The sequence below is a fragment of the Numida meleagris genome, chromosome 18 (assembly GCF_002078875.1).
Source record: "Numida meleagris isolate 19003 breed g44 Domestic line chromosome 18, NumMel1.0, whole genome shotgun sequence".
Classification (NCBI taxonomy): Eukaryota; Metazoa; Chordata; class Aves; order Galliformes; family Numididae; genus Numida; species Numida meleagris.
This window is the reverse complement of record NC_034426.1, coordinates 7,818,900-7,830,948: the sequence shown is the minus strand read 5'-3', so window position 1 is coordinate 7,830,948 and position 12,049 is coordinate 7,818,900. Positions and strand designations below refer to the sequence as shown.

Sequence of the window (12,049 nt, the reverse complement as noted above, 5' to 3'; positions counted from 1 at the left end):
CGGTAGACTTTTATTCATTAACATTTATGGGAAAATGTTAATATTAAACTGCAAGTGAAAAGCCCTATCTTATTGAATTCTTCTGCTGTGTTATTGGGAGCCTAATTACATTTTGCATTTAAATAAAAACCAGATGACGTTCAGGACGGTCAGGCAAGCATTCTGTAAGTGAGAATTTATCTTGCGATCTGGGTAAACAATGTCTCATCATTTAACAGTTATTATAAATAATGGGTTTTTAAGCACTTTGCTGGGAGTTCATATTGGCTCCACGCGGGTTGCTCTGAGAGAGAAAGAATCTCCGTGACATCTTCCAGGCATCCGGTGAGGAGGAATCACATCCTCAGCTCGCTTCTCGAGCTGCATCGGTCCTCATCCTGCTCTCCTCTTGCTGAATGTTTCGTGCACGATCGGCTGACCACAAAAAGTCACAGTGAGAACGAGTGCAGATCAGTGGGCAGCATTTTGCAGATGGAGGGACCAACTCTGCTGCTGCCCAGCAGACGTGGAGCGTGTCCAGGACTCCTGCAGAGTTGCATTCGAGCGGTGTTAGAAGGAGCCTTCCAAAGGCGTATTCTTTTGGTAAAAAATGGCACTGTTTGAAAATTTGTGTTTTCTTTCGTGAAGAACGAAGACAACGCTGAGGCAAAATGTAACAACAAAAAGATAGCGGCCTGGCTGCTTGTTTCTGCGTTAGTGCTGAGAGTTACTTCATTGGCAGCTGCAGCCCTGGTAGCGCCTGAGCTGCTCCAGAAAAAGATTTAAACTCCTAAAAAATGTAAATAGCTTTTTCCCACTTCTGCTGTTTACATTCTGCGCTTCTCCCCTGCCACTTCAGGCAGGGTGGCTGTGCCTTTGGTGCTCGCTGGCTTTTACCCTTCTCTTTGTGTCTCCCAGACATCAGCAAGAGTCTCCGTGACTTGCTAGGCATTTCCCAGCATGGAAATCTGTCCCACATCCCCGCGACGATGGAGTTTGTTTGCCATGCAGGCAGGGAGAGGTGGTGAGTGGATGAACTCCTCCTGCAGCCATTCGCTGTTGTGAGGACGTGCAGAGCAGGGAAGCACGTATTGCTGGAGGGGCAGCCCTGCCTGGCAGCACGGAGCCACTGCTGTGAGTGCCTGCTTGCAGAGCACAAGCTGCCTGCTGCCTTCTTCTGTGCCATGTTCTAGCTCATGTTTCAAGATCACCGTCACAGCTGAGATACCGTATTTTGTGGGTTGATTTTTTTTTTTATTTTGTATTTATTTGTTATTTCCTTGGTCAGGGACTTTCTCAGTATCTGCCCAACTCATGAACTCTGTGTTTACTTCAAAAGCAAATGGTGTTGTGAAAGACAGAGGGTCAGTGTCACTTCTCCGTTTCCAAAGACGTTTTTCAGGGAAGGACATGGCAGTGTCGGCAGCCAGGACCAGCCCCAAGTGAGCAGGATGGAAGCGGTGGTGGTTTCCCAACCAGGTACAGCTGCCACCAAAGCAGTGCCCTGCAGCGTGCTCTGGAGCGATGCTTGAGACTCTTCTGGTTTTCTCCTATCCCAGAGCTCAGCATTCCCATGGAAGGTATCTCCCACCTGCACATGCCTCACCGAGCATCTCTTCCCACTGGCTGCTCCCTAATCTGGAGGCTGCAGTGGGCAGATGAACTGCAGAGGGTCAGGTCCTTCCTTAACCTGAGATCTGGACTTGCTTTTTTTTGCAACCTGGGCATAGTTTTTTGCAATCTGGACATGCCTTTTTGCTTTCAGTCATGGTTGGTTTTATCAGCACCTTTAGAGAAGGAATCTTTGGATTATATTGTACAGTCTTCTGTTGTTTGTTTGGTTTCCCTTTTGGAAACATGGCTGATCACCCCTCAAACTGTGAGTGGAAACTGAGAGAAGGAATACAACATGAAGAGCAGGTAGTGGGATTAACTTTTCCACCAGATGCCCAAGTACAAGGCAGAACCAGAACAGCCTGAGATGATTAAAATTGCCTTTTATGTGGGATGTGGCTGGAGGAGTGCCTTGGTTTGCCATCAGGGCTTGGAGATTTCGCACGAGAGTCATCTCTGGAGGCTGCAGCTCCTTCCTGCCTCTGGCAGTGCTTGTCACAGTGTAACTAAAAAGGCAAAGCGTGTTAGAATCAATACTTGGAACAATTTTTTAAATGCAACTTTTCAAAAGGGAAAACATCCGGGTTACTTTTGTCACCCGCCTCCTGATTTCATGGGAACCCATGCAAACAGCGGCGCTGAGCAACTCCCTCAGCAAAAGGCCTCATTGAGCTTCGGATATCACTTCTGTCAAGACCTTCATATTTATGTCTTAACGTCAGGATTTGGAGCTACATCATAATGCAGAGTGTACTAAGAGCCCGAAGTAATCCTGTGAGCAAGGAGCCCGCCAGGTGGGCTGCTGGTTTTCCTGCTGATGCCCAATGCAGGACTTGATTTTAAGAGCGCTCCTACAAGCCCTGAGTGCTTCGTAGAATTGGGTCTGTGTTTAGAAAGCAAGTTTGCTTAAAGCAACGTCATCTTTAAAATAATTGACTAAACAGACCAAATGAATTCCGTTTGGAGCCGGAGTTGCTGGGCTGCGTTTAGAATTTCTCAGGGATGCTGAGACCTGCGGAGACCTGAGGAGGAGACCTCTGCTCCATACGTTCCCACCTGAGCTGTGGGGCTGGAGGGCCTTGAAGCGCTTGGAGGAGCAGACAAGGCTCAGCCCAGGGACATCATTTGTGTGGCTGCATACGTGTCAGCACAGACCTTCTGATTTGGACCAGCTGGGCATCTGCTTCCCCTAAACTTTCAGCTTTTCCCTTTGAATCAAACCCAAGTTCCAGTCCATTCCAGCTTCCTCCTCAGCATCCATCTGCACCAGGGAGACAGCCCAGAGCTGCTCAGTAGCTTTCCTCACCGGCCAGAGAGCCACTTCGTGTCAGAAGTACTACAAGTGGTGCCAGAATGATTTGCTTTGTAATACTATACTTTTAAAGTGAACTCAGCAGTGCATTTTTTGTCAGAAGCGCATCATCCTCCCGTCACATGCGAGGTGCACACGGGGGCACGCGCAGTTGTCCTCTCATAGCCTTATCTTCCTAAAGGTGAATGTGTAAGGAAATCCAGTAACCAAGGCAGCCTTGCAAGAGGGGAAGAAACAGATCTCAGACATGAGATGGGAACAGAAGAGGTTTATCTCCTCCAGAACTCCTGAGTGAGACCCAAAGGCTGCGGGTGCCGTGGCCTCCAGGCATGGTGAGCACTGTGGGGCTGCTGGGTGCTGTGGACACGCAGATTGCATTTCATTCCTGCTTCCCTCTGTGGAGGCAGAGGCTGACAGAGGGGTCACTATTGAGCAAGCCGTAACCCTGGGAATGAGAGCCCAAACCCAGGAATTTTAATACAGTGTTTTCTCAGCGAATGCTTTTGGTCTGATCTACACAGATGTGCTGCTTGCGTAACTGAAGATACACGATCGTTCTGCCTAAATATGTTCATGGCCTGCACGGGGGAGCGTGCATTACATGTAAAGCACGTGGTGGGCCTTGCACCAGCAACATGCTGCAGCTTTCAGGGTGGGATAGGAGGGAGTGCCCTTACCCCAAAACAAGTGAATATCTGCATCCCCGTGTTTCAAACCCAACTGGAAATCTTCCATGAGGAACTGCGGGCTTACACCATGAGCATGGGCCACAGAAATGTGTTCTCTATAAGCATTTGACTGTTCAGTTCTTGAAATTTCACATTCTGGCTGCAGTAGGCAACTCATCCTCAAGTGCCGTGTAGGTAGGAAAATACCCTAACCCTCTTCCAAAAATATATACAGCTCAAAGGAACTTGAGATTATTTTTTAAAAGCTCTGCAGTCACTGTGAAAGTGCCTATCACAGAGAATATTGTCTCTCTAAATGCTCGTCCTTTATCTTGTGCACTTTTCACCTTCCATAAAACGTGCGGTGTCAGGTCTGGCAGGATGCCGGAGCCTTGGGGCTCATGCTGCACGGAATCCAGTGCTTTAGAGCTTTGGGGTTTCTCTTCTTAAGCAAAAAGCAAGTTTTTTTATTATTACTGTTTTTCGTAGGCCTTTAAAGAATTCTGTAAATTCTTTCAAAATTCACACATTAAAGTCTTCTGTCTGTATCTCAGCGATCTCTCCATGCTTGGAGTAAACCCAGCATTTCTGTAAGTTCAGTTCTGTACATGTGGGATGTTTGACATCATAGCGTTGAAATAAGGCACTTGGAATGAAATGTGCAGTCTCCGAGGGGCTCTGATGTGCAGAAGTCTCAATCTCCGTCCCCATGGTGATCCTCTGCCTTCCATAGCCCTGCTCTACCTGCTGCATCCTGCACCTGCTCTCCAAGATGCCAGCTTCCATCTCCAAGTGCATCACGATAACGAACTCTGTGTGGATTCAGCATTAGAGTTACCATGAGGTAGTCTGACAGCGGCTAATATTTTACATAGGCCACGGAGCTTCAGAGGAGCAGTACAGGCGGTGTTTGCAAGTCTTCCTGACTTTGCAAATTTAATGTGGGCGCTGCTGCGGTGTCTCAGCGTCGTGAAGGTTGCAGCGGGATGAAATGCTTTTAATACGGGGATTGATTTTCAGTGTTCAAGTGCCATAGCGTTACATTTCCTCTTGTGAAGGGAATTCGGCATCTGCTGGTTTGCAAAAAACGAGTTCTTTGGAGCAGGTCTGCGGCGGCCACGTGGAGCAGCACTGCAGGGAATGGTCCCCGAGCTGCCCCCACCTGAGTGCAAGGGGAGCGGGTTGAGCGGGCGTGGAGACACGGCAGCGATCACCCTCGTTATAAGAGCTTTAGTGAGTGTTCAGTGCTTGCATTTCAGTATTGAAGATTGCTGTGTGTCAGCGTACCCAGCCCCACCTGCCCTGCTGCAGGGTGCAGGTTGAGCAGGGCTGTGCTCTGAGCTCCCTTCTCTGTATAACAGTGCATTGCAGGAAAGTGGAGTACTCAGGAGAGGCCTGTAGTTGTGCTTCCAGCAATGCTGCCTCAAAGCCTCGGTGTTAGGGGAGGTATTTCCATGTACCACTTTGGATTCGTGCCTTCACTTTTTGAGCTCTGTCCTGCCCCGGGCTGCCCCGCACATTGCAGCAGCGGCACCGGTGATGTCCATAGCAAGCACTCATGCACACAGAGCCAAAATGTGCAGCTGCATTTGGGATGCTGTCTGGACCCTGAGGTGCAGAGCGGGCACAGGGCTGTGCATGGGGCGGTGGGAGCGCGTCCTGCTCCGCTCGGTGGCTGTCAGCAAAATGAAAATGTTTGACTAACCCATCCACCGGGGAGCGTTGTGTAAATTACAAACAGTTTAAGAGATCCTCAGGACTTCCATTATGTTAACATAAACTGCCTTTTAGTGTTCGCTTTATATAGGGTCCTTTCGAATGAGAATCCAGATGGCAGAAGCTACATAATTATTATTCATTACAGTTAATAAGTAACACTCAGGAGCCCCAGTCAGCTCTGCAAGTCCCCGCTGATAGGCATTGTGCAAACATACAAGTAACAATTAGTCCTTGCCACAGAGTATTTTACAATTTCAGCTCCAGAGGAGGCAAGAGGAACCTGAGCATTGGTCTGGGAGTGAGGAGCAGGCTGTGGTGTGGGGCACATCTGTGGGGAGTGCTCTGCCCGGGGAGGAAGGGAAGAAGTTGTCTGTGGTTGTAGAGCAGGACTCTCGCTTTGGCCTTGTAGCTGCTGCTGCAAAACGTGGCTGGGGAGAGGCACAGCGTGCTGCTGCTGCCAGGCCCTGCTTCCCCTACATACCCCATGGAAATGCCCACTTTGCCTTGCACTCTGTGCCCACCCCATACCCATCCCGTACCCTGTGCCCACCCCATACCCCCCCATGCCCACCCTGCAGCCCATGCCCACCCTGTGCCCAGGCAGAGGGGCTGGGAAGCTGCCGCCCAGCAGCCCCAGCTCGTGGGGGAGCCCAAAAACTTCCCCAGAACAATTGCGATGAATGACAGCACCAAAATCAAGGAGATGCGAGCCCTGCCGGCCATTACCCCACTTCCTGCATTCCTACTTGTTAATTGTATAATTCCTAACGAGTCTTGATGCGTCCGATGGACTTTCCACTACGCGCTCGCTCTGACGCTTCCTCCCCTCCCCTGCCCTCCCTCACCAGAGACCTCGTTCCTTTAAAAACGCCATCCTTAAAAATCAGAAATACTCAGCCCAGAGAAAGGAAAAAGGAACTTGACATTAGTTGAGCTTGAAAGGCTCGGTGCTGTGAAAAGTGACTGACGTGTGAAAAGAGGCTACAATTAGTTCTTTCCCCGAGCGCTCTCCCATTCAGCGCAGGGTCACTCCTTCAGCGAGCCGCGGCTTTGAGGGTAATGTGTTGTGACAGTTTGAGATGATGAAGAATAATTCTTGTATTCAGAGTTGCTGCCGCTTCCCCGCTGCCCCGACACATCAGGCTGCTGTCGTTGGATCACTACTCATCCCGGCCGGGCCGCGCCGGGGCTCGCGCAGCTCTGGGGACGAGAGGGGAAGGGCGGCTCCGGCAGCACGGGGGGCTCGGGGGGGTCTGAAACGGTGCGTGACCGCCAGGCCTAGGGGAGGGGGCCAGGGAGAAAGGGAAAACCATTAGGAGAAATAATGCACCGGAGAGGAGATTTTTGAGTAGGCATAAAGGAGATACCACGGCTTCGAGCGGACCGCTGCGGCGAAAGCACAAATCAGAAAGGCAGCATAATTTATGAGTGTTCCGGGCAAAAGAGGGCTGTATGGATTTTCTTCAGGCATTGAATTAATGCGCCATATAAAATGGTTTCACATTTAGGCTTGGCAGGACTTTCTCCCTTTCCAATCCGTTGACAGTTCCTAGAGCTTTCTGGAAGCAGGTGGCAGTCTCTGCGGGACGGGGGGTGCCGTGCCCCTACGCCCCGAGCATCCCAGGCTGCTCCTCCTCATGCCCACGTCACCCCTGGGCTCTGGGGAGGCAGAATGGCTCAGCTGCCAGGACAGGGGACAGGAGCACGAGGAGTGATGCTGCTGGTGCTGCTGCCCTGGCATTGTGCTCATTGCGGGCCATGGGGTGACGGCAGCGGTCCCCCCAGCGCAGGCACAGTGCTGCGGGCTGCCCCGCAGTGACTCTGCTCATGGCTTCAGCAGATGTTGCTGCTGCTTGCTCCTTCATCTTCTTTCCTGTCTGTGGTTTTTTCTCTCTCTCTTTTTTTTTCTTTTTCCTCTTTTTTTTATTAGGCCAGGCAGAACTCTGTGAGCCGTTTCCTCCGGGGACACGGGGCAGGTTTTAGTATTTACGTTTCCAGTATTAGCATCTATTTGTATTTGTGTTTGTTTTTCACGGGCTTTCGAATGCCTCAGGGAGCCATTTCTGGAGCCAAAATCTTGCAAGTGCTGGTCTTCTCACAGTATTTCATTTCCTTGATGGTGGAAACGCAAGGAGAAGAGCAGGTCTCATGTTATTTTGACCCCATAAATAGCTCCCAGGGGCCCCTTTCTTCCTTCTCCCACCCACTCTCCCCCCAAATCAAATATTTAGGTTTCTGCAAAGCCTGACTTCTCAACCCTGGTTATCTTGCTTCAGCAGAAGCAAATTGCAGTTATTACAAAATAGCCAGAGAGTCTATAAGGCAGAATGGGTTTGATATGATGCACAATTTGTTGGCTACCGTACAAGTTCATTATAGTGCATCATAAGCAGTTGTTTTACTGGTACATTTAAGGAAGTTAATGCATCTCGACAGTGTGTGCACGGGGGAGCGCAGACACAATAACCCTCAGACATGCTGGGGCCGAGGCTGTCCGTGGTGGAACTCAGCTGCAGCTGCACAGCCCTCGCCCCGCGCTGCATCCCCGGCTCTCCTGGTGCCTTCCTTCCCAGCGGGCGCTCTCCCAGCGCACAGGGCTGGAGGGGTGTATGTATTGCATCCCCTTCCAGCAGTGTGGGGCTGTGCCGTGGGGCTGAGCGCTCCTTCCCAGCACTGCACGGGTTGGGATCTGCTCCTTCTCGTAGCCGGCACCTTGAGCATCCAGCTAGAATGGCACTGACCCTGCGTGCACCTTGCCCTGATTGTGGCAGCTCCGGGCCAAGGAGCGTGCTTGGCACTGGATTTCTTTTGATTATTATTGCATTTTTAATCAATGAAATTAATGAAAAAAAAAACATGGGTTGGTTTGGGGGAATGCAGGACGGTGCACTGAGGGGTCACATTGGCAGGGCAAGGTGTCTCTGGTGACAGCTAACATCTCATTGCCCATCCTGCACAGCCAGGTGCTGTGACATGACCCATCCCTGCCCAGCAGTGCTGGCTGCTGCCAGGTCTTGTGCAGCAGCTTCTTAGATGTCCGAACACACAGAGCTCTCCCTGGCATGTAATTACTTCCAGAGCGTGCATGTTGCAGCCAGGGGCACTTTGGGAGCACTTGGACCCCGTGTCCAGGGCAGCGTGTGCTGGGTCATGCTGTTGGGCTGCAGCTCAGGTGTGGGGGCTGCCCCCGTCCGAGCACAGAGCAGGCTCTAGGCCTGGAAAACTCGCCCTCTCGAGCTCTATTTTAACCTCTCTTTCCCCTTCCCATTTCTAACTGAATGGTTTTGGTGCCTGGCAGCAGCCAGGGGAGCTCACCACCCACCAGTGAAACCCATCCTGTGCCTCTCACCCGGTTTCCTCTGCTGGCATCAGCCTCCGCAGTGCCACCCCCTGGCAGGCCCCGCAGAGGTGACACTGCTGCCACAGACCCAGCACGCGGCATCCCCACATCCCATCCCACGGCCAACAGTGAGGCCACAGCGACACGTGGGATGGGACAGAGCGGAAGAAACGTGCCCCCGCCGCCTTCTGCTCCGGTTACTGCTAAAACAACACGAGCCTGAAAATCAATTATAGCCAAAAAAAGAGCTGGGGGACGTCGGGAGCAGCCCCACGGCGTTGGGCCGGGCTGCAGAGAGCCGGTGGCTCTGCCCATGGCTACCCAGCACGGGCGGTGACGTGGGACGGTAACCAGAGCCAGCTGTGTGCAGGGGAGATAAAAGCGCCAAATCAGACAGGATAAGCACAACATTCGTGTGGGATACGCCGCTCGTTTCTGATTTAAATTACTGTTTTTACTTCCTGAACTCATGGGAGAGTGAGGATGTGAGGAAAATGAAGAGGGTTATGCATGCACATTCCTTAACCAAGCACTGGTGAGGAATGGTGATTAATGCAGCTGAGGTCATTATCAGCGCTGCTTGGAGGGTGACCCATTTCCTGCAGGTTTGTTTTCCACCTACCCTGGGCACACTGTCCTCACTGCATTACCTCCAGGACCCGGGGTTGTGTCTCCCAGCCCCGGTGGCAGCCCGGGGGATGCTTTTTGTTTGGATGAAGATCTGACTTCCTGCTTTCGCCATGCATTTTGCCTATGGACGCATCCTTTATCTCACAGTCCCGTTGCAGGGAATGTCTGCAGAGCACTGTGCCCAAGCCGCCCACCTGTGGCCTGTCCCCAGTGTGTGCTTTGCAGGTGTGGGGCTGGGAAGCCGCCCTTGGGGCCGCACATTGCAACATGCCAGGGTGTTTGTCCTAGGCTGTCACCATGCATCCAGGAGAGGATTCCTGCGGTGTCCCTGTGGCTCTGCCTAATCTCATGGCTGCGTGCCACTGCTGAGTGCCGGGCAGGGTGACGCTGCCCAGCTGCACCGCTGCACGCTGCCTCCAAGCCAACTGCGGGGTTCAAGTGGCTCACAGAGAGGGCACGGCTGCAGACGGTGTTCTGCACACACAAAAATCCTCGCACTGCAAGATTAGGGAGCAGGAAGGGCTTCAGGAGGTCAGCAAGGGCAGGAGGTGGCGCGGTGAGTGCAACTGGGAGAGGGAGAGCCGCACTGAGGAGTTCTCTTTTGCTGTAGGGTGCATAGGAATGGGGACATCTTCTTCTCCCTCAAAGAAGCAGTCCCTGATGCCCGGTTTTGCAGCATAAGGGCTTTCCTCCCTGCTGGGGAGGAAGGACATTCCCTTGTCTGCCTCCCTGCCCTTCGCACCCTGCTCAGTTCGGCCATGAGCGCACCCACACCTGGATCCTTTGAGCCCCAAGTGGTTGGCTGCACTGATGCCCACCTAAGGGCACGCGTGGTTCTTTGATCTGACACTAACCAGGGCCTCTTCTCTCTTCCTATTGCAGAGCTTCAGCGAGAGGGAAGCATAGAGACGCTCAGTAACAGCTCCGGGTCCACCAGCGGAAGTATTCCTCGCAATTTCGATGGCTACAGGTCGCCCCTCCCAACGAATGAGAACCAGCCCCTCAGCCTCTTCCCCACGGGCTTCCCCTGAGTTCATCACACACACGAGGAGAGGTGGGGACAGGGTCACGAGCCGCCCGTCCGCCCAAACTATCTCGGTGTGCCCGCTGCCCGCTGCGCGCTGGATGGTTCTCGTTACCCTGATCAATATTGACGACTCTTCCACGTAGACCTTCCTGGAACGTGCTCACAAAATCTTGACTTTGTTTTCTGTGCAATATGAAAAGACTCCGTCTTCGATCCCGCTAGCTCCGCGGCCGCTTCGTTCGCTGTGTTCGGGAAGAGATTGGTTGAGGAGGAATCTGTCTGAGCCCTTCCTGGCCAAGCACGTGGTGTCACAGCCGCTCTCTGCTTTCTGTGCTCAGAGACAAAGGGAATCTCTGCACCGTGGGTGCACGCGCCCACCAGGAGCTCCAGAGAGTGGGAGTTCAGGGGCGTTTGTGGACAGGGCTGATGGTGTTTGCTCTCCCCGGTTGCGCTCCTTGCTGCCCTCCTTCCCCCCCGTACTGATGCCGGGAGTATTACAAATGGAAAATGTTTCTTTTTGTTCTTTGGAAGAATGATCTCTCTCGCTCCAGTTTTACTCTAGTCATGTATTCTAGAAACGTACTTAACTGACTAACTGCAGTCACAGATTTCTCATCTTCGGTTATAAACGTTGTTCACTGGAACTCGGATGTCTGTCCAGAAGTGCATGTGTCATTGAATAAATCAGAGTTAAACCAGAAACTGCGCAGACGTCCGTGTTGGGGCATCAGGGGCTGCCACGCACACCGTGCACCGTCCTGGCCCCAGCACCTGCCTGCTCCCCGCTCTCCCCCGTGTGCTGTGGCTGCGGGGCCGCGGGGAAGGGCTGCACGCAGCCCCCATTGCGCACCATGCAGGAGCACCGCGCGCTCGCACGCTGTAACCGCGCGAATTCCTACATCTCAGCCAGCTCCTGTAGGGAAGCAGAGGGTGAGCCGGGCCTGTCAGCTGATGAGATTTCCTCCCCGCCGCTTGTTTTTAATAGGCGCCGTTTGAGTCATGGAAATGAGAGGAAACTATCGAAAGCCACAAATCTTTGTGTGCTCCTAAAGCAAGCGCTGCAGGGCTGACCACCCTCTTCCTCCTCCATCCCCAAACACTGAATATCAAATTCACTCTTGGGTTGGAGGGTTGGTTATTCCTCTTTTTTTAAGCTGTAACGCCATTCCTCAGATCTCCAAAGCTCTTTTTTTTTTTTTTTTCCTCCCTCTCTCTTCAGGTTTGGAAACTGGTAATAAAAGCTGCGAGTCTGCAGTCTGCGGCAGTCGCTTTGGTTTCTTGCTTGGTTTTCAGTCTGTCCTTTCTCAGGCAAAAAAAACCCAAGACTTTGGGATGGAATCAGAGGAGAGTTTGCCCATTGGTGCAGCGCGCAGCTCCGGCCCAGTGGCCATAATGCTATATCTGCGCTCCCAGGCTCTGCTGTAATGCTGTGTTTCTTTTATATCCGTACAGTAATGGATGGAAGCGAGCGCGCTGGGGCAGGGCTGCCATTGTGAGCAAATGGAACCGCGGGGTCAAGTCAGTCCACACCAGTTGGGGTTTTGAAGGCGGTTCAAGCCAAGGTCAGCTCCAAAAGTTCAAACAAAATCCAGATTAACACGTACAGAAGGGATTGCGCTGTCGCCGCGCTCCTTGCTTCCTTTCAGCCTTCCCAGGCAGCCGACGGAAGGGACCGTGTTCCTCCCGAGCAGCGGCCGCTCTCCTCCCGCTGCCGCTCCGACCGCTCGGCCGCGTTCTTTGTGAGCGCAGCGCCGGGTGGT

The 12,049-nt window shown here is 52.5% G+C and overlaps 1 protein-coding gene across 6 annotated transcripts in view; it reads left to right on the top strand.

Annotated features, from left to right (window-relative positions):
* The window catches only part of BCAS3 (BCAS3, microtubule associated cell migration factor), a 312,898-nt gene extending 301,907 nt beyond the window's left edge, over window positions 1-10,991 (top strand). For 5 of the 6 annotated variants that reach the window (XM_021415884.1, XM_021415890.1, XM_021415885.1 and 2 more), the window contains one exon: window positions 10,145-10,991. In XM_021415884.1, coding sequence (XP_021271559.1) covers window positions 10,145-10,293 — 149 coding nt within the window. In that variant the 3' untranslated portion in view covers window positions 10,294-10,991. The remainder of the gene's footprint in view (window positions 1-10,144) is intronic. The other variant, XM_021415887.1, reaches the window with a different exon arrangement.